The sequence below is a fragment of the Paecilomyces variotii genome (assembly GCF_004022145.1).
Source record: "Paecilomyces variotii strain CBS 101075 chromosome Unknown C8Q69scaffold_11, whole genome shotgun sequence".
Lineage (NCBI taxonomy): Eukaryota > Fungi > Ascomycota > Eurotiomycetes > Eurotiales > Thermoascaceae > Paecilomyces > Paecilomyces variotii.
In genome coordinates this window covers 163,002-185,248 of record NW_021167150.1, presented here as the reverse complement: position 1 = coordinate 185,248, position 22,247 = coordinate 163,002, and the positions used below count along the sequence as shown (strand labels likewise).

The 22,247-nt window shown below is 48.0% G+C and overlaps 3 protein-coding genes across 3 annotated transcripts; 2 read left to right on the top strand and 1 right to left on the bottom strand.

The window, feature by feature from the left end:
* Positions 1–4,622: 4,622 nt before the first annotated feature.
* C8Q69DRAFT_73075 (hypothetical protein) lies at positions 4,623–5,746 on the bottom strand. The gene is made up of 3 exons (XM_028633966.1): positions 5,665–5,746; positions 4,820–5,588; positions 4,623–4,772 (listed from the first exon to the last, which is right to left on the bottom strand). The coding sequence occupies exons 2-3, from the start codon at positions 5,432–5,434 to the stop codon at positions 4,722–4,724; spliced, it is 666 nt and encodes a 221-aa protein (XP_028482495.1). The 5' UTR covers positions 5,435–5,588; positions 5,665–5,746; the 3' UTR covers positions 4,623–4,721.
* A 3,267-nt stretch (positions 5,747–9,013) lies between these two features.
* Positions 9,014–10,902, top strand: C8Q69DRAFT_73051 (camp independent regulatory protein). Its single transcript, XM_028633965.1, has one exon. The coding sequence runs from the start codon at positions 9,204–9,206 to the stop codon at positions 10,647–10,649; it is 1,446 nt and encodes a 481-aa protein (XP_028482494.1). The 5' UTR covers positions 9,014–9,203; the 3' UTR covers positions 10,650–10,902.
* Positions 10,903–17,192: 6,290 nt separating this feature from the next.
* C8Q69DRAFT_446982 (ABC-2 type transporter-domain-containing protein) lies at positions 17,193–21,942 on the top strand (the record flags this gene model as incomplete). The annotated part of the gene is made up of 3 exons (XM_028629174.1): positions 17,193–18,490; positions 18,545–21,320; positions 21,385–21,942. The coding sequence occupies 3 exons, from the start codon at positions 17,193–17,195 to the stop codon at positions 21,940–21,942; spliced, it is 4,632 nt and encodes a 1,543-aa protein (XP_028482493.1).
* Positions 21,943–22,247: the final 305 nt, after the last annotated feature.

Below are 22,247 nucleotides of genomic sequence, written 5' to 3'. Positions count from 1 at the left end.
CATCATAAGTGAAGAAAGGATCAGTTTGATTTTCTTCCAAAGAAATCACTAGTCTGCTCTACATATTTCCATGTTTGCATGCACGACTTTTATTTGATAATTCAGTTCAACATGATACAATTTCTTGCTCAGTTGTTCCCTGTATCCTTTCCTGGACTCTGTAACAGGGCAGATTTTCTTTATATCGTATAAAGGTACTCAAACTACGGAGTGCATTGCATTTTCCTTGAGATTTGCTAGAGCATATATATACTGAGCTGCTGGATTAAGACTCCGACAAGTAGAGCCAATATGTACACACTAACGAGATTACAGGGTGCTAATAATAGCGTAAAGAGTTAAAAAAAAAGCCAAGCAAGACCCTACTCTAAAGGAACAATATATTGCAAGCGATATTCAAAACCACCCTCGAAGATATACGAACTCGAAATCAGGCTCCCACCCCAACGCTCGCTCACTTACTTCCGCGCCAGTCTAATAACCCTATACAGACTACTTCATTAGTAATACCAACCACGGTCAGCTTATTGTCTTACACCTCTTCTATTATTACCATCCACTTAAGCCCTCAATCGAGAACCACATGATGAGTATCCTATGATAGATAAGTACGTAAGCCGGCCAGCCGCAATATCCACGAGGCGTTAATGTGGCTTGGATTGGTTCCAAGGTACAGTAGCTCCAAACGGTGGAATAGTAGCACACCTCCATATGGAGCTGAAATGGGCATAGAAGAAGATGGAACGGTGGGTTTTATCATATGGTATGGCGATATATGACGTGATCTGTCGATATCTGGTTCAGAGTATAGTACAGCATGACCTGGGTAGATCTTCTTGGTGGCGCATGTATGTACTTAAGCGGTGTATTCTAGATTGGTGAAACCTCATTATTAGCACGATTTCTTATCTAAGACAGTAGTGCCAGTGCTTATATTGTTTGGGTTCTGGATAGACGATAGTATAGAACAAATAAGTAACTTTTGTTGATGAATCACGACAGGGTCGATTTCACAGTTTCGTCGCATGCTAGAAACAGTCTAATAGTGAAAAGTACTGAGTCTACCTAGCTCATAGTCACCTAGTTACCTAGCTTCAGTAGTTCCTTTTATAAATCGAGTGTTTTTAAGGGCACATCCTGAACAAAAGTCGGGCTATGGAACCTCGAACCTCAGGAAAAGCAAACGACGTTCTCATGTATAGCTACCCTTATCTACTTCGCATATTATGCATTCATTAATTCATACATTCCTTCTCCTAGGATAGAAATGGCAAAGCAAACCGCGTTGAACCTCTTCCTTTTTTCTTGTCTAGATCTTTCTCCAGAGCTTCTCCTTGCTACCCACCGCCTCATGGACGATCAGCAAAGAATGTTGATACTAGATAATGCTAATCCACACGAGACGCGCGGATAAGATTTCCGCATTCGTTTGGTATTACTTACTACTGCGTGGTAGGTAACACAATGATCAATATGATTTTCGGGCGCTGATTCTGTTGGCCGGGTTTATTGGAGGGGAAGGGCCAATGCGGCGGCGCAGTCACCCACTACCAGCAAGTAAGAAGATAGGGCAGAAAAAGCAAAAAGGCACCGATGATCTGGGTCGTAGTCTAAGAAATCAGAGTACGTATTTACAGTACGGAGTATATTGTTATTATTACCCGCTTGGAAAATAGGTACTTAGGTGTGTGGGAGTGAGTAACTACTCGGTTTTTTTTTTTTTTTCTTCTTCATCTCTGAGTACTTATTCTATCTTCTCCACTTTAGTTCTGACTTCTGACGCTGATTCTGGATCTGAATTTGGACCTTTATTTCTGTTTTCTCGGACGAAAACAAAACAGAAACTGGGGTGCATGTGAAAAGTGACACGGGGCAGCGCGCCACACGGTTGGATGATGGATAACTGTGAACGAGGGTGATTTTCCACAATGGCAAGTCGAGACTTTGATTCTTATTTTTGATCGTAAATAAAATAACTCTAGCACGAGGTATAAGAGTACTACTGTTGTACTATTCCTAGATGGCTGGCTTTTCTGAACTGGTTCACAGAGATATAATAGGCGAGATAAAGTGCCCATTTTCTTGAACTTTGATTAATTGGTTAGAACCTTGGCTGATAGAATCCATGTATATAGTAGTAAAGTCCTATCGACAATTTGTATATACACTACAAGAAGGAATAAATCAATATCCAAATTAGAAAAAAAAAAAGCAGCAGGCGGTATAAGTAACTAACGCTCATGTTGTTGAAGTTTCATCCAATACTTACGGTTGGCTTCCTAGGTCCCGGTGTATGTATCTATTAAGTACTCTGCTTGGTAGATCTGAGAGACCTACTTCTTTTACCAAACCAGTTAGATAGGAAAATAACCCTCCCTTTGCCTTACGACTCCGGCAGCTTGATTGATGTCGATCATGGGATGTTTGTGGCAAGAATATGGTACTGATCTGGTCTACTCGTGTGTCGGTGCCTGAATGCTTAGCTTGCATTCCGGCCAGCAAGTTAAATCAGAAGCTATGTATCTGCTCTTGGAGTTCTCGAATGAATACCGTTGAATTATGTACGGGAAGAGATTTTATTGTGAGTAGCTGTGGTCTTTGGTACTACTACTAAGTTACTACTCGTGCAGTAATATATACATACAACAGTACAACTAGACTAGACTTCTTAGTCTAACGACTAGTTAACTAACTAATCCCTGGAGTTTAAGTAATGCTGTCTTTGATCTAAAACGCACATTTCTCCGAGCGCCATTTCTCATTTCCAACCCCCACGAGATGATCTCCCGCCAACGACAGACGGTAGGTCCTCTTGCAGTTCAATTACTATACTATACAGAGACAAAGAGGGAGTTTATGTCCTCATGGTTATTAATTTCATGATGTTGGCATGTACCATGTCGACACTAGCAGCGTAGACAAACAGAAAAAAAAATATCCCCTGTCGTTCGTATCTAAGTAGCACTGCAAGGGCCCTGCAGGACCCAGGTCAGCAAAGACTCGCAGATTGAAACCAACTCTGGCAATAATATATCCTTGTTCGACACTCCTACGACTCTTGCTAGAGATCCTTTTTGCCTATGCCATGATATCGTAGATCCTTCTCCGGCGGAAAATATCCACCCATTGGTCGATGCTACATCGTCATTATTATTATTATTGGGGCTGGGCTGGGCTATCAAGGGAGGGAGGGCGTCAGTTCAATTATTTGCTGCCCCTGTAATGCAGACGCGGGACTAAGTAGTCTAGTCTAGTCCGTTTCTGTTTTAATCTATTATTGCGAAGAAGCAGTGCAGTCGAGTGGCGATAAACGAGGGATTTGGCGCTTAGGCACCAGGTGGATGATCTGGATAGGATAGGGTCCTAGGAAAGCGGTCCTTGCACGAGGTTGGTAGTTAGCGGTGGTACTGTAGGTAGGTACGTACATACAGCAGTAGTTAACTTAGTCTAGTTAATTTTTATGCAGAAGCCCAGACAGGCCACTGCACAAGCTTGTTCCAAGGTGCATGGGACTATTTGGCCTAGATAGATAGAGTGGATACGTGCAGGTCCCAAGAGTGTAGATGCTGGGAACAACGGGCCAAGTGGATTGGATATATTGGACGTGCAGATACTCGAGAGTCGACTCAGAGAGAGAAAAAGGCACGGGATGGATGAACGGCGTTCTGTGTACTTTACCTGCTCCGTGGCCGTCCGAAGCAGAAGCGGAGAAAAAAAGCCTGCACTAGTGTCTAAGTAGTAGTAGATAGGTATGAGCAAGCTCCGGCTCCAACCCCAATTAATTAATTAATCGACCGTCCTGCGCGGCTGGTGCATGATAGGTATGAGGGGAAAAAAAAGGCCGTAATAGGATCAGCGGGATAAATAATATCGTCGTGGCGCAAATGTAATCGCTTGGCTTGGCCGTTCGCCTAGCCGAGTACGAGGTTGTCTCTGTTTCCCTACGGCCGGGTCAGAAATGCGTCCTGTCATTTTTTTTTTTGATTCTACAGGATTATTATTATCCTATTCCTGCTGCTCGATAGTTTGCCTCCACTTGCCGACTGGAGAGTGGTCTGTGGCAGCAGATTTCAGCCGGAAAAAAAAAGTCGAGTTCGATTGATGATGTTGCCACACATTTTTTTCGCGTTTACAACTCCGTACATCGGCGGCTGAATACAGTAGTAGTATGATTAGTAGTGAGGGGGGACCGAGAAAAAAAAAGGCACCATTATGGTATTATTATCATCATCACTACCGGCAGTGTTGATGCAACTGCGGTTGACCAGTAATCTGCATGTGTTTGCGAGCCTCGACCTAATGCTCGCATGCCTGTGACTATCATATCGCCACTAGGTAAACGGTGCATCTCCTACTTCGTATCAATGTCCCTCGTGCTCTCGCGCATGTTAATGGCCTCACCGATCGGACCGGATCTCTCAGCCCAGCCCTGTGGTACGAGGCGTTCTCCCAAGCACGATGGCCAGTGGAGAGCTCTTCTTGAGTCCAGGGCGATTCCAGCCACACAGATGCGGTTGCACTAGTCGTAGCTTTGATTTAGGAGATGCTCTAGTTACGAGGAGCGGATCTCATTCTCTCCTCCCAGCCCGTCAGGACGCGAAGCTATCCGAGCGCAGCTCCAGTAAGTAGTCTACCAGAGATGAAGTTGATGGCAGCTGTGCGAATTGGCCGCCTGAGAACTGAACAGTGCACCGTTCTTCAGCCACTGACCTCTCCATCCCTCAGAGATTCCGAACGTGACTTGTCTGCCGGCCGATAGAGACGATTTGGACCTTGATATTCAGTAAGAAATAGGATCCGTGATCATACACGAATTTACCTGTGAGTGCTTTCGACCTGTCGCTCGCAACACTTGCCTGCTACCTACCCGATGGAAGTTGCCCGACGTATTCTTCGATGTCGGATGTGAAGTAGGCCTAGTCTCATTATTGACCGCAGCACCGCCCGACGCCGAAAGCACTGTCTCATTAATCAGAAACCACGGTTCAGGCCGGGATTCGAGGCTGTAGGAGGAATTGATCGTATTACTGATGGCCGTCCATCCCCCAGAAAGGATGGCAGAAGATGATTCCCGACTAGGTCCTACTGACTCCGATCTGCCCTGAAACATTGATGGACATGGAGGGTTTCTATAAGAACACTGCTTGTTGGCTTCAAGGTTCACGCTTGCTGTTGTTCCTTTGCCGATAACCTTTTCAATTGGGACCGTGCTTTCAATTGAGTTCCAACAAGCACGCGCCAAACCTACGCCTCTACCTAAAAGTCCTCTGCGCCACCTGCTAGTAATCAGCACCGGGATGACCGCGCGATGCTCTGCTGTCGGACAATTTACGCTGGGCTGTCTGATCCTGTCTGACCTTGTCTGGACCTCTCTTTCCGGATGTCTACGGGCCATCAGATGAGAAGCAGAATGAAACGGCTGCAGGCGCGCCATTGCTGGACCGGTATAGTCGTCATTATATTAACGTGCGTTCTGGATCTGCTGGGGATCTCCCGCGAAGGTTTCGCAACGAATTCAATCTAAGCTCAAGAAACCGGGGCCCCTGGAGAACTGGAGAAGCTACCGAAAACTCTCGTGCAAGCCAAATCTAACCTTGCGCAACGTTGAAGATAGATAGAGATCAAAACAAACACCAAACAGGAACGCCCATAATCAATACATACCTGCTTGTTCCCCATCGTCTGCCAGCCCGGACATGCGTTTCGCAGAGGACAGTGCGATGGGCTTCTGGGGACGCTGGATCAAGCCGGCGTTGGTGGGGAATCTCAATTTCCCTGGAAACACGCATCATCGGCGGAAGCGCGCGGGATTTTGGTCGGGGGCTGTCGATAAGTCTAAGTAAGTAACGGACTACTGATCAGGGCCATCGGAATCGAATCACATCATAACGCAGGTGTCCCTGGTTCTAGTCGTGGGCAGAATGGCCAGCCCCGTCCGGATCCTCGTTTTCGTGCTGTTGGAGAGACGCAGAGACGCATTCTGATGCCGACGAAGCCGTCTGATCATCGTGAGTCGAGGTGGTGGACCGCCCGGAGTGGTGCCCAGCAGCCCGAACGGATTTCCATGTTTGCCAATGATCGCGATCGCTTTGAGTGTCCCCGTTCGTCGAGAAAGAGCCCGTCCGCCCTAACGCCCCCAGCTAAGAGACATCTCGCTCGTGGATCTTCAGATCCTCCTCTCAGCGACCACCTTGGGGAGATCAGCTCTGGTTGCCTCTAAGCTGATGCACTGCAGCTTCTCCAGCCGCAGGGGTTGTCTGGTGGCCCTGGTTGTTTCAGGGTACTGTCTTGTCTTGTATTGTTTGAACGTCTTTTTCTTTCTGTTACCTGTCTGCTGTCTGCTGTAGTATTTTTTTCTTTTCTTTTCTTTCTTTTCATTACCCGTCGATCCGTGTCTCTGCCTTTTTCACCAGGTAGACTCCCAGCTGAGCGCGGGGGGTTTCTCACGGACGAACGGCGCGACTCGAGCAGAACGAGCAGGCAGCTTGGGCCAAGTGCACATCATCCTGTCTTCATCAGGGCAGACCCGTGGTTGGGCTGTCGGCGCTGACGAGTCTCCACTGCGACCCCTCAAGGCTCACGGGCCAGGAGGCGCTCATTAGCGCGTGAGGAGAAACAGACAGACAGAAGACAGAGAGAGAGAGAGAGAGAGAGAGAGAGCAGAAAAAGGCCCCCCTCGACTAACGGCGGGATAGTTCAGCTGCCCCCCCCCTTCTTAAGAGTAGTAACGACTAGAGTCATTGGTGACTGTTGGAGAAAAGGAACGCCCCCCAAGAGAACCCCCAGAGAACCCCCCCAAAAAAAGAAGGGAGATGGCTATACGACTGTTGTTGGAATTGGCTCTCAGCTAATAGTAAATTATCAGTACAGTATGGTATGCTCGACGTTTCTGTCATATCCATACGGTAGATAGTACTCCGTAGTTACTCTAGATAGGTCCTAAGTAGCTCTCCAACCGCGCGGGCAGACAGACAGACAGACAGACAGAGAGAGAGATCGTTTTACTACTGGCCCAAGACTTGCTCAGCCCACTGCGGCCCACCAGCTCGCGGGCCTCTCTGGGATCTGCTCTCTGTCCACCCCCCCAGTGTCCCCGTGCGCATTCTTCCCCCTCACGATTGCAACAGTTAGTTAATTGCTGTATCCGTCGAGAGATCTGAACGTGTCCGTCTCCGATATATTACTCGAGGACCAAAGACTACCATACTGAGTCCTGTCTGTCTGTCTGTCTATCTGTCTATCTGTCTATCTGTCTGTCTGTCTGTTTGCCTAGTCTAGTGATACACTGGTTAAGCAGTCGTTATCTTACAGTACTACTACCACTACCACTACCACCACTACTACTACTACTGTTAGGGAACTAGTTATTATTGTGGATAGCTACCTAGTTATATGAGTGAGTATTATTGCTGCTCATTAACTATTAAATTAGTTAGATAACCCAGTTACCAAGTTACAAGTGAATTAACTCCCAGCTATTAACTAATTGCGTCTAGAGCACTATGATTGCATCCAGCAGTAGTAGTTAGTCTTCGAATTTCTCCCGTCCAATCTCTTATTATTCTTCTCTCTTTCTCGGGAATCATTGCTGCACATCCATGCAGTCATCCATGATTTCCTAGTTTTACTCTTGTTCTTCTTCTTGTTCTTCTTCCTCCTACCTACCTACCTACCTATTACTAGGTACCTCCCCTCCCCTCCTTTCCTATACCATACCATACCATACATCCTTCCCCTTCCCCTTCCCTTTCCTCTCCGCTCCTCCTCCTCCGGTTTCCACCCGTTCCAGACTTGAGGCCCTCCCTCTCTCTCTCCCAGAACGCCCGAAATTGAATCGATGCCATCTCGGCCTTCGTCCAGCCGGCTCCACTAGTCGCGCCTGGCCTCTCCACCCGCCCGTCCTTTTCGTGGTCCCGCACCGGCTGTTCTTCCCTGCCCGCCTCTCTCTTCTCTCGTCTTCGCGCCTCCCATTCATAGCCCTGCCCCCCCCGATCTTGAAAAAGACAAACCCATTCCTCGCCATACCATACTAACTACTGTACCTACTCCGTCACCCTATCTCCCGATCTGCTGGATTCGTGGCTGACTCTCTAGCTTCCTCTGCTGCTTTTGCTCTTCATCTGTTTTTCTTTACATTATTCCCTTTCCCCTTCTTCTCTTTCTTCCTCTTCTTCTTCTTCTTTTTCCTTTCCTTTCCTTCCTTCCTTCTTTCTTTCACTCTCTGTGTCTCTCTCTTCTCTCTCTTCTCTCTCTCTCTCTCTCTCTCTCCCTCTCTCCGTCCCCTGGTTCCCTCCCTCCAGAAGAGAGAAGCGTGCAATCCCGCTTAGTTAGCGGATCCCCTCTCCCCCCCAAAGCACCGGCCCCATCCAAAGCACCCCGCCGGTAAGAAAAGAGCTTCAGCATTAACCTCGGGGGGTTCGTGGTACGAGAATTATTAGCTTGAGTTTGAACCAAGCAACATACAAATCAATCCACTCGGCCACCAGCGTCATTCTCGTCCTGATTCCAAACCACCGTTGTATTGCCCGCAACGCTGCCTACTCATCTGCACGCCCGTACTTACGCTGTACCGTTATCGGCCGGGATCCCGTGGGACGACCAGCTCTCTCCCTAACTCCCCCCCAACGTCGAACCAACACTGAACGACACCAATCCCTCTCAGTCTGTCCTTTCAGATTGAGCGCTCTCTGGACCCCTATCGACCACGGCTGGACAACGTCGACGACCAGATCCGTGCTTCTCGTCAAACTCGGGCTCCCATCCTCTAGCCAGCGTTCCTCGTAGTCTGTCACGGAGGTACCATCAATCCTCCACACAATCATTTACGTCGTCGCGAGCGCATCCTTCTGAACTCCGTGGACGAGGACCCCCCGCCCTTCTCTCGAGCTCCCATCACACGCGTCCCAATCGTGCTACCCCGACTTTTAAAATCCATCTATGTCCGCATGTTAACGGGGGGAAGAAAATCAAGAGACCAAAAGTCAACTGGCAACACGATTCCTTACGCCAGTGACATCCTATTATTGTCCCCTCCTTTTTAACTTTCATTCTTCGGGGTGACTTGAGGTGATTAATCAGAAGCCGTCTATAGCGTACCCGCGTCGCAAGAAACCTTGCCCTGTGGCGGGTCAACTTTGTTGTGATTATATTGTATCCTTGTCCAGCTATCTCCCCCCAGGTTTCAACTGAACAAACGCCAAACAATGGTCAACGGCACCGCGGCCGTGTTGGAGCCCACGTATACGGGATACGTTGCGACGACTCACGATGCATTGATCCTGTTCGAGGCCTGCCTGACGGGCGTCCTGCACCACGTTCCCCGGCGACCGCATGACCGGGAACGAAGCCATCTGGTCCGTAGCGGCAGCGTTTTTATCTACGAAGAGAACGCGTCAGGGATCAAGCGATGGACGGACGGCGTGACTTGGAGTCCCAGTCGGATACTGGGGAATTTCCTGGTGTATCGCGAGCTGGATAAGCCATTTCCTCCGGGAGAAAAGAAGCGCGCAATGAAGAAGGGAAACAGACGCCCAGTGACTGCAACAAGACCGGGAGAACCCTACCCACGGCCGGAGAGCAATGGCCAAGGCTATTCCTCCCCTACGACGTCGTCATCGGGAGGATTTGGAGACAGACCGGCGCAGTCGGAAATGGAAAGAGCCCTGGTCGGTTCGCTGGTTGATTCATACGGCTTCAAGGATTCGGGACTGGTGAAGAAGACGATGAGCGTGACGGTATCGGGTGTGACGCACCATCTGGTTTCATACTACAGCGTGGAAGACGTGATGCGGGGGGCGTTGAACCCTCCGTCTATGGTGGAATCTCTGCGGTATATCCGACCGCGAGCTGAACTTACGCAGAAGCAGAGCTTCCGGGCCCCGATTGATGATCTTGAGACCGGCATGGAGAACCCGAATGATCCTTCACAGGCGATGTACGGATATCGTCCGGCACTCATTGCGCCTCCCGGATACCCAATGCCTAACCCGCATCCTGATTATTATCTACATGGAGCCCCTTATGGCGCTACACATCCCCCACCGTCTGGACCTATTTCTGGCTATCCGATCAGCGCACCGCTCCCCGCCCAACCAGCGTCAAATCATTATCTACCGGCGCCAGCCGCTCCTGGACAGCTGCAAACGAAGACCGAAGACTACTCGCCATTCCGTCCTCCTCAATATGGAACCGGCTTCGAATCGATGAGTCAGAACCATATCTCGTCATCTATCCCTCCTGCTATCAGCCCTGTTGTGCCCAGTCCTATCACGGATCGAAGCCGCTCCCAGACAAATACCAGTCCGACCGTCTATCGAAACCATTCCATATCCTCCAGGAGCGTCGCTGCGGATCCCACGTCCCCGGTTGATGCATCGACCACGGCTACATATTCGAGAGGTAGCTTCAGCCTACCGGGTCCCATGGACGGGACAGCATCGCAGTCACTGGATCAGCGTGGTGTCGCTCCCTCGCCTTTTGACCCGAACCTCTCGCGACGAGAGTCGAATCCCATCCCCGCTTCTTATTATACGGGCAGTGACCGACCACAGTATTACGTGGGAGGTCCTCCCGCTGGCCACTCCAGCTACCCTGGAGGACAACCAATCTCCACATGGAGCACTACGGCTCCTGCGCAGCCGCAGATATAATATAGGATACCCCTCTGGTTTTTTCTTCTTCTTTTTCTTTTTTTGCGCGGATGAATCGGAATTTAGGGAAAGGAATCAGTGTTCATTTGGGCCGGGCTATCAGCCTTTCAGTTGTCTTTTTCGTTCACTGCTGCGGCAATTCAAAGGCCATAAAATCGGGGCTGCCGGTTTTTTCCTTCACAAAAGGGCATTAAGAGTGGTGTATGAGTCTTGCTTTTTTTCTTCTCTCGATCTGGGTTCAACTCTGCGGGCCATTGTACTGTTTTGTTTGTTTCTGTAATGTGTTCATGAGCTACGGCTTGGTCGGATGGGTCTGTCATGGGGCGGTTATCTGTCTGTAACTTTTTGTTGTTCGTCATTACTATTGTTGTTGAGCGGTCCTCGACGAGGGGCAACCGCTGTGTCGCATAAATATGAACATCTCGTGTGGGCTGTTGATGGAGAGGTTCTTTGCTCTCGTTTTCTCCTCTGTTCTCTATTCTCTGCCCCGAAGTGAGCAGAAGATATGCTAGTTAAGCTACACTGCTCTGTGACTCATGACTCTGCAATGGGGTTCTTAAGAACTCAAAAGGTTATCGCGATTACGCGTGTGCACAGCGTCGAATATAGCGGTTCATTCTGTAGATGGAGCAAGTACCAGTATGATACAGCAACCCGCCAGCATGATACAGACGGTGCTGGTTTCACTGAAGATCAAGCGGTTGCATTCTCTAACAGGAGGAGGATTTCGGTACCGACGGCCCGACGGGGAAGCTCTTCCCGCAGTGGCCGGAAGCGGCCACCTCTGCAGTAATAAGGGAAGTACATAGCGAAGCCCAGTGGACGAACCAGTCCAGTGATATATCGGCTATCATGCTCCCTCGCCCTCGATAGTTATTTCCTCGTGTATTCCTCGCGCATGCAATAAACGGTGCATAGGCCCATTCTTGCAGCGTGAAACTTGGAATACAGGTGGTTGTTCCCGGCTGCGGGAGCGTTGCTAAAGGAAGCAAGGAAGCAAAATGGATGGATCGTAAAGTTTATCTGAGAATCGATCGGCTATTATGTATATGAGTATAATTCTTCTTGTTATGTGGGTTGAAGAAGTATTACTTGTTTACTAGACAATGGAAAGAAAAGGCGAGGATAAGGGGAAATGATAATGAGAATGAGGTTGAGATTTTTTTTCCGGCGGGAGATAGGTAAGTAAGTACTGGGGAATTAGAACTGTTATATGCTTTACTTTAAAACTCTTTTTGTATATGTAGATTATCCAAAACTAAATTATAAAATTTTAATTCTTTAACTTAAAAGTAAAAAGGCTCAAAGGCGCGTTAAGATCTAACTTAACCTATACATAGTTTGTAGTAAGTATATAGCTAGGTATACGACTTAGTTCGAGTTTAAGTTTTAACTTTGGTATATTGAATTGCGTTTAGAGCTTTAAATGAATGCTTATATTGAGATTTTTCTCTATATAGTTTCTATTAGTTAGTTAGTTAGTTAGTAATAGGATTCCAGTCAAGATTTAATTGCTTAATTACCTTGAATAATTGCTAATAATAGTAGGAATAGCCAGATTGTAAAGCACGTCTTCGTACTGTTATATTATAACTTATGAGATTTATCGTTTAGAAATAAACTTATATATAGCTAACTAGTAGAACTAAGAATTTATTATACCCCTTATTATCGAATCAGATATAGAGAAGCGTATACTAGCAGAACGTATAGAAGCATGTATTATATATGCGCGTGTTTTGGTTAATACTGTATGTAAATAGATAGCTACTACGATAGTCGGAGCGGTGTTTATTAGACTTTCGTTGAGGGATTATATTACTATGCATTACTTTAAGCGTGTAGATATTGTGTTGGGGTTTAGGTTTATAACTGGCTGCACTGCTGTTGTTGATGCAGTTATTGCGATTTTTAGAAGTAATAAGGTAGGTTAGGTAGGTAGGTATCTGGCTAAATACAAAAAAAGGTAAGTATAACCGTAGTGTTTAGATATCCGAGGGGCGACGCGACTTTCAAATTATTATAATAGAGCTTTAATGGTATTTACGGTCTGTTGAAAATACCTTTTTAGTATTAAGTATGACCATAGACACTTATCACTCCGCAGCTTTTTTTTTTTCTTGGGGTCTTTTAGTTTTTTAGTTTTTTTGGGTTACTCGCTGCAACATACCCTGTGGTATTTTGTGTGTAGCCTATTTTTGATATACTAAGTAGTCAGTCGTCTAGCAACAAGAGTAAGTATCACACTAGAATAAACTCCTATTGGAAGGAATCTCTCTTTTCTCTTTCTTGCTCTGTTTTATCTGGGAGCGAGCGATCCTACTTGGATTTATTCGGAATTGTGGACTTGCATTCTCGCTCCATGTTAGTTTTTTTAGGTGCTTTTTAGAGCTCCTACATGTTTAGTGGTATAGCAAATGGTGTCTCTGCGATAGAATAGATTTTAAGGAAAGAAGTGCCCAACGTTATGTGATCAATTTATTACTAGTTACTTTCACCGCTGTTATGTTATATTATCGCTCAGGCCTTTTTGCATCTCATATCTATCTCGTGTTCATGTCTGCGGTTGAAATCTGCAAACTGTACTTAAACTGTAAACTGTAAACCGCAAGTGGGCATCACATGGAGGTGCTGGGAAATGGATAATTACATAGGTTACCATTCTCCCTCTAATCCCATTATTAAGTGATGATTGCCTACGTAAACTGTGAGAGGGCGTTGCTGCATCTGTCTCCTGCCTACGAAGCGAACAACATGAGTGAAAGCATAGCCTTTCTGAAAACAAGGACCTGTCTAGTAAGGCATACCTCGTGGGGGAGAAGGATTGTCCGGTTGTATAGTACTATAGGATGTTGTTCTCGATAAAGTGTAGTAGATGAGACCGGTCCTTGTAGAGATACAGTACTCTAGATATGTCATACATTATTTCCAAGACTTCCTTTGCTATATCATAAGAGCATGAGCTTGATAGATTCGATGTGGGATATTGTTATTGTCGTGCAACATAGGTTATGCCCGGTGCATACCCTGCTGTGCTAGGTTATGAGGCAGCTGGAGTGTACGCCAATCGGATCTGGAGTTAAATTAAAGCCAGGAGACGCAGTCATCCTATGCTATCAAACTTGCCGGACTGTAATCGATATTCTCCGTCCGAAACTAATTTCAACTCTGGCTATATTCATTAGGGATGGGCGCCGTTGGCCTTTTCGTGCTGCTTCCTGCAAGGAAATAGGTGCTCTGGAGCGAAGTTAAGCTCGCTGAGCTTTGAATTGTCTAGCAACTATCTCAGCCTATTTATCTGTGTAGATGGAGCTAGAAAGGCGTGGGAGAAGACTGAAAGGAGGTCTGCTTGTCGACATGCTCCGACAGGTGTTGTGTCACTAAGGTTGTTGCCGTCGATACTTATGGCGGAGATCACGAGCCAGTCAGCGCTGCTGTGCATAATACTGGATCTTCCCTGGAGGCGTTGACCAAATTTTAGATAACGAAATTTTATTTATTGGAGACATTTTTCTGAACACTTCAGGGTGTGATGGTACCCTCGCATCTATTGGCGTTCCCCGTGTCAGTTTTATTGCGCGTTTGGATCCTCGACATCCTGCAAATGTGTTGTGTCGAGGGTTTACGCGAATCCTAACTAAGAAAATGTATGTACTTACTTGTGGGCATTCAGACTTTCTAATTGTGATGATTGATTTTTTGCACTAACCGGAGAATTCCATATCTCGTCCAATTGCATAAAGACGGAAAATCCCCAGTGGAAAAGGATCTCGAAGGATTTATCAGGTGACCAGAAGCTTGGATGATCTCAAATCAGGGAAAGGTAGGTTGTTGCAAAGGGCATGTTATTCTTTTCATTCACGTTTGGATAACTGGTTATTAACAACTTTAGGTTGGAAAGCTGTTGCTATTATAGGATAGGATGCGATATAAATGCGGGATCTGTCTGTCTGGACTTATGTACAGGAGGAGATAGTTACAAATGAATGGATATTTATGTATGACTATACAAATTACAAACCATGTCTTCCTGGAAAATGTTGTTTTCGTAGAACATGCATCCACGGCTCCATGTGGTTGTTGATATTTTGGCTTCATAAAATGCCTGTTCTGGAATACACCTCTGGGAAAGCAATCGATGGGTAACGGAAAAGGCGAACCGGTCTTGTAATTAGTTAGTTAGGACCTCGTCTGGTGCCTGTTTAGCTTTGACTCGCAGGAAGTATTACTGTTGCTGGGATTCAGTGTTCTGTTGACATTACTTGAGCGCGTTCTCTCAGGTTATTGAATTTCACCCTCTTGGTTGTCACGACACGGGAGAGAGACATAGCGCAGGTACGTACGGAGTACAGTCTACCATACTTATCAGACAACAGTGCCATCCGGCGCAGCTGACTGCGGCGAACACGAAACTGCGGTGAAGAAAGTACTAGCACCAACATTGGCCCTATCTGTAATACGCCCAAGGTCTTGCTGCCTGCTAACAGATTAGAAATCAGCTAGTTAAATAACAGTCAATGTATCCAGTCGGAGAAACTGATAACGGCGACAGGTTTAAAATCTGGCTTAATTATGATTCAAGCCTCCGAGGGGCCGCAGAATGACCGTTGGTTGCATGCTAGTCTAAGACTCTAAGTATCCCACTCTAGAATAATAATAATTACTCCAGTGCTGCGGTTTGGGAGGCCCCGCATCGCCAGAATAACTAACTACCTAGTTATCTACTCTAGGAATTACTAACTATTTTGTACTACTGAGGGCTTGCTATCCGTACTCCGAGTCTCCGACAGGGCCGCCCCGCATGTTCCAGCCCTGAGGGGTAGAGACTCTGGTGGTATCCTTGGATGGCCATTAGATGAACACCAGCGGATAACTATAACTTGACTTCGAATTACGCATGGAGTGGCATCATCGTTGGATCACGAGAGATCATATCTTGGTATTCACCAGCTTCTCACCAATTATTAATATATCTGATAGATTTGGTATCATAATAATCGTTACCTACTAGTTAGTGAGCCTTGAGATTAGATACGAGTGCAGATCTGTTTCACCATCTGGTCCAATGAGCGGTGTGTCGTGCAGTAGAGATACAGCTAGCTAGTTCCCTTTGCAGAACGTTCGAGAAGGAGCGGAAGTAGTGTAGTTCAGTGGTTGATCAAGATTTTCGTAGCTAGAAAGGACGATGCAGGGATTAACTGATAATTAATAACCAAGCAGGCTTAAAGCAGCAAAGGAAAGTGACCAAGAGGGTTGGAGGAGCCAACGTGGAGAAAATTAAATATCAATAATCATAATATAATAATAACAAAGTATGTGAAGAGTTCTCGGCTTAAAAACCGGACGAATTTAGCCGAGAGAAGATCTTGTTCCACAGTTGACTGCAGATTGGTAATAATGATTCACTGGTCCAGATCTCTCCCTTCCTTTGTTCCTTTGCCCCTCCTTTTTGGTTTCTGTACTCTAGCTTTTTAATCTCCGTGATTGGAAGAGAGATACGACGGATGGAAATCGGAGTAAAGTCCGTTTCCACCAGAGAAAAAGAGAGAAAGAAATAATATAAAAAGTACTTTAATAATTAATTAAAAATGAACGAGCGCGGATAAGACGGCGTTTAAGGTCCGTGGCGTTATCTCCGAAGGCTCCATCGGGATCCGCCCATCTGACTAGTTTCGCTGGTCCAAAAAGACTCCAAAGACTCCAAGTCTATCAGTTTAGTTTAGCAGCTCAATTAACTCACTAAGTTAACATCGGATTTGGGCAAAGCTAGACAGCTCGAGAACCGGTCGAGTTTTCATCCGCACATCATGGAACTTGCCAATCACCATCCACATCTTCTTCTCGAGGTCAGCCGCTTGCGTACATACTCTACTCTAATGGAACCTCGACCACCTGCGCGGGTCTTGCAAGCATCTTGACGTGAGCACGTATCCATGGCCTCATCACAGCCCTGAAGCTGACAAACCAACCAGTAGTCAACGGTTGTTTCCCTTGTTCTTGCCAATACCAACTCCACGGCCTGACTCGGGGGCATGGTGGGTGTGCAATTGCGGTCAACGATTCATGTCCCTTCGCCTCCTACAAAGAATGATTAATTAATAACTTTTCCTCCTTCTTGTAATACTCGTCCATACCCCTCCCTCATCTCAGCGATCGTTGACCTCGATCGTGGAGCGAGTTGGGTGCAGTACAAAACGGGCATTTTGTAACCAACACAGGCTGTTTGTTGCTTGACAAGAAGACGCGATTCGCACGTGTTTCCAGTCGTATCCCTGACTCGTTCCGTCCGTTTGATTCATATTACGATTCGCTTGATTCGCCTGTTCTTTTTCTTTCTTTTTTCCCTTTCGTGTTGATTTCCCCATTCACTGGGGTCATTGGTGGAGCCCTTACCTAGCTTGCTGCCGGCCTTAACGTCGGCCGAAATACTACTGGTAAGGCGGCTCTGGATTCGGACTACTTAATTATCATCTGCTCGCCCATCGAGTCCAGATAGACCGCCGTCGACTGTTGTAGTCTACGGGGAGAAATTATTCGACCAACATGGCCGCCCTCCCAGGAGTCCCAGAGGAACTCCACCGGAGGCCACCTGGAGAAGAAGATCCCCGGGCAGTAGCAGAGCCAATAGCAGAGCCGGAGTCTCTTGCAGCATCGACCATTGCTTCTCCATCGCAACTCAGTCTCGATGGACATTGGGGGGAGCGTCAGGAGGGCGACCCTGTCTCCCGCCATGGCGCGATGGAGGAGTTTGAAGAGATGAGGAGAGAGTTAACGAGGTTGAGTCTCCACCGATCTCGTTCCCAAACGAGAAGTGTCCGACGATATCGTTCAGGAACGCAGACTCAGGGCGACCTGAAAGAGCAGGAGGGAACCATCGATGAAGCATCTTCCACGTCGACCCGCCAGGAATTCGATCTCAGCGAGTTCTTGCAAGGCGGCCAGCTGGAGCGTCGAACCACCGTGGGAGATCCAGCGAAGAAGGTCGGCGTGGTCTTCAAGAACCTGACCGTCAAGGGTGTGCAATCGGGCGCATCTTTTGTCAGGACTCTACCTGACGCAGTGGTGGGAACGTTTGGCCCGGATCTGTACCACTTATTGCAGCGGTTCATCCCCTCCCTGCATTTCGGGAAGAAACCGCCCACGCGGGAGCTGATCCACGACTTCAGCGGTGTCGTCAGGGACGGAGAGATGATGTTCGTTCTGGGAAGACCGGGCTCAGGATGTACCACCTTCCTCAAGGCCATTGCCAATGATCGCGCAGCCTTTGCCGGTGTCTCTGGAGAGGTCACATACGGTGGCATCCCAGCCAAGGAGCAACACAAGCATTTCCGTGGAGAAGTCAACTACAACCCGGAAGATGACCAGCATTTTCCGTCGCTGACGGTGTGGCAAACTCTGAAATTCTCCCTGATCAACAAGACGAAGAGACATGATAGATCCAGCATCCCGATTGTGGTGGATGCGTTGTTGAAGATGTTCGGTATTAGCCACACGAAGAACACCTTGGTCGGAAACGAGTATGTCCGCGGTGTCTCCGGTGGAGAGAGAAAGCGAGTCAGTATTGCAGAGACTCTAGCGACCAAATCCAGCGTGGTGTGTTGGGACAACTCGACCAGAGGTCTGGATGCGAGCACCGCACTGGACTATGGAAAGTCCCTCCGTATCATGACTGATGTCAGTAAGCGGACCACATTCGTGACTTTGTACCAAGCAGGAGAGGGTATCTACGAGCTTATGGACAAGGTCTTGGTCATCGATGAAGGACGAATGCTCTACCAAGGCCCTGCGAATGAAGCCAAGGAATATTTCGTTAACCTGGGATTCTACTGCCCGCCCCAATGGTGAGTACGCCCGCTCTGGAAACAGGGATTGACGGACTACTAACCCATCTCTAGGACTACTGCTGACTTTTTGACCTCACTGTGCGATCCAAACGCACGCCAGTTCCAACCGGGCCGGGAGGCTTCCACCCCGAAAACTGCAGAAGAACTAGAGAAAGTCTTCAGGGAGAGCGCTGCGTATACGCGTCTCCTGGAAGATATCGCAGACTATGAGAAACGTCTGCAGGATACCAACCGCGCTGATACTCGACGTTTCGAGCAAACTGTTGTCCAGTCCAAGAGCAAGACAGTCTCAAAGAAGTCGCCTTACACCGTCTCGTTCATCAGACAAGTACTAGCATGTACACAGCGAGAATTTTGGCTCATCTGGGGAGACAAGACCTCGCTTTACACCAAGTTCTTCATCATCATTTCCAACGGGCTGATTGTCAGCTCTCTCTTCTACGGCCAGTCCCTCGACACCAGCGGTGCCTTCTCCCGAGGTGGTACACTCTTCTTCTCGGTCTTGTTCCTTGGCTGGTTGCAATTGACCGAGTTGATGTCTGCGGTATCAGGACGAGTTATTATCAAGAGACATAAGGACTACGCCTTCTATCGCCCCTCGGCTGTCTCATTGGCTCGTGTCCTGGTCGACTTTCCCATGATCTTCGCAATGGTAGCAGTCTTTACGATCATTGTGTACTTCATGGCAGGGCTAGATGTTGATGTCTCAAAATTCTGGATCTACGCACTATTCGTGTACACGACCACCTTCTGTATCACGTCATTGTACCGAATGTTCGCAGCTCTGTCCCCGACCATCGACGATGCGGTTCGCTTCAGCGGAATTGCACTGACTCTCCTGGTCATCTTCATCGGATATGTCATTCCGAAACAAACGTTGATCGCAGACTCGATCTGGTTTGGCTGGCTGTTCTACATCAATCCAATTGCGTACAGTTACGAGGCAGTCTTGACAAATGAATTCTGGAACCGTGAGATGCCATGCTCTCCGTCGATGCTCGTGCCTCAGGGCCCTGGTGTCGATCCACGCTACCAAGGCTGCTCTCTGCCTGGGTCACAGCTCGGTAGCACGACCGTCTCAGGAAGGAATTACCTGGAGACTTCGTTCCAATTTACGAGACATCATCTCTGGCGTAACTTTGGCGTGGTGATTGCGTGGACGGTTCTGTACCTGTTGGTCACTATCATCGCTACGGAAACACTCTCGTTTGTGAGCGGTGGCGGTGGAGCATTGGTGTTCAAGAAGACGAAGCGTGCCAAACAGTTGACCAAGCACGGAAGCACCAGTGATGAAGAGAAGGTCAAAACTGGAGAGGTTGGAGCTTCCACCCGCGATGCTTCACCCTCTTCTGGCGACAATGGTCTCAACAGTCTTACTTCTAGTGATCGCATCTTCACGTGGAGCAACGTTGAGTACACCGTGCCGTATGGAAACGGAACCAAGAAGATTCTGAACGGCGTTAACGGTTACGCTAAGCCGGGTATTATGATCGCTCTGATGGGTGCCTCGGGAGCAGGAAAGACAACGCTCTTGAACACTCTTGCCCAACGCCAGAAAGTGGGAGTGGTAACCGGTGATATGCTCGTTGACGGTCGTCCCCTGGGTCCGGAATTCCAGAGAGGAACCGGTTTCTGTGAGCAGATGGATCTTCATGATGGCACTTCTACGATCCGGGAAGCTCTGGAGTTTTCTGCCATCCTGCGACAAGACAGAAATATCCCACGCCAGGAGAAGATCGATTACGTGAACAGGATCATTGAGCTCTTGGAGCTTGGGGACATCCAAGATGCCCTAATCAGCTCTCTCGGGGTCGAACAGAAAAAGAGAGTCACAATCGGAGTTGAACTGGCCGCTAAGCCAAATCTTCTCTTGTTCCTCGACGAGCCTACTAGTGGTCTGGATAGTCAAGCGGCTTTCTCGATCGTGCGGTTCTTGAAGAAGTTGACTCAAGCGGGCCAAGCTATCGTGTGTACCATCCACCAGCCGTCTTCGATGCTCATTCAAGAGTTCGACATGGTCCTCGCTCTCAACCCAGGTGGTAACACGTTCTACTTCGGCCCCGTTGGTAAGAATGGCTCAGCGGTCATCAGCTACTTTGCGGAACGCGGCTTTGTCTGTCCGCCGTCCAAGAACGTTGCCGAGTTTATCCTTGAGACTGCAGCAAAGGGAGGCAAGGGAAAAGATGGCCGACCAGTCGACTGGAACGAGGAATGGAGAAACTCCGAGCAGAACCGTCAAGTCCTGGCGGAGATCCAACGTATCCGAGAGGAGCGCAGCAAGCTTCCTGCGCCCGAGGCTGGCAAGCAATACGAATACGCTGCTCCTGTCACCACGCAAACTGTCATGCTTACCAAGAGACTCTTCTTGCAGTACTGGAGAGACCCCTCGTATTACTATGGAAAGCTCTTCGTTAGTGTGATCGTTGGTATCTTCAACGGATTTACCTTCTGGATGCTCGGAAACAGCATCTCCAGCATGCAGGATCGCATGTTCTCGGCCTTCCTGGTCATTCTGATCCCACCGATTACCATGAACAGTATCGTCCCCAAGTTCTATATGAACCGTGCGCTCTGGGAGGCTCGTGAATATCCGTCCCGTATCTACGGATGGATCGCGTTCTGTACTGCAAACATTGTCTGCGAAATTCCAGCCGCCATCGTCACAAGTGTAGTGTACTGGTTGCTGTGGTACTACCCAGTCGGTCTCCCAACAGACTCAAGCACAGCCGGTTACGTTTTCCTGATGACGATGCTTTTCTTCCTGTTCCAAGCAAGTTGGGGACAGTGGATCTGTGCCTTCGCACCATCCTTTACTGTCATTTCTAACGTAAGTCGATCCCGTGATCCTTGCATGTAATTTCGCGTCTGAAATATACTAACAATATCACTAGGTCCTCCCCTTCTTCTTCGTCATGGTCAACCTCTTCAACGGTATTGTCCGTCCCTACAGCGCGTACCCAGTATTCTGGAAGTACTGGATGTACTACGTCAATCCAATGACGTGGTGGCTCCGTGGTGTCCTGTCCAGTATTTTGCCAGGCACCCCAGTCGTCTGCTCGTCTCAGGAAGCCACTCACTTCAACCCACCTCCAGGCCAGACCTGCAGTCAATATGCCGGTCGCTTCGTATCTGAGATCGCCCGTGCCGGCTATCTCAGCAACCCGGACGCCACTTCTGACTGCAGCTACTGTGCCTATCGCAACGGTGACGAGTACATGCACACCCTGAATGTCCACGACGGCGACAAGTGGCGCTGCTTCGGCATCGTCCTCGGCTACTGCATCATCAACTGGATCCTGGTGTACTTCTTCATTTATACCGTGCGTGTCCGCGGCTGGTCGTTCGGTATTGGCTACATCTTCGGCCTCCTTGGCAAGGTGATCGATGGCCTCAAGAAAGCCGTGTCCAAAATTACCACCAGGAAGTCAGATCGATCTGAGAAGGTCTGATCTGAACATGCGCCAAGATCTTTAACATTCTACTTAACGGTTTTACTTTTCCATTTGGCGAGCTATATTACTCGTTGTGCTGGAATTTTCCATCTCCATCAGCATGATCACGTTGCACGGCCTGCAATGCGATATGATTAGATGCTTCTAGCACATATGGCGTTTTTATTAAGCATGGAATTCACGCAATTTCTGCATTCATATGGCGTTTCTTCAACGACGGATTGGCAATGGCCTTTCTTATTTTATTTGCCCTTGATTATTTCCGTTGCGTCTTGATTTCGCCTTCTTAATCGTAGTGTTAG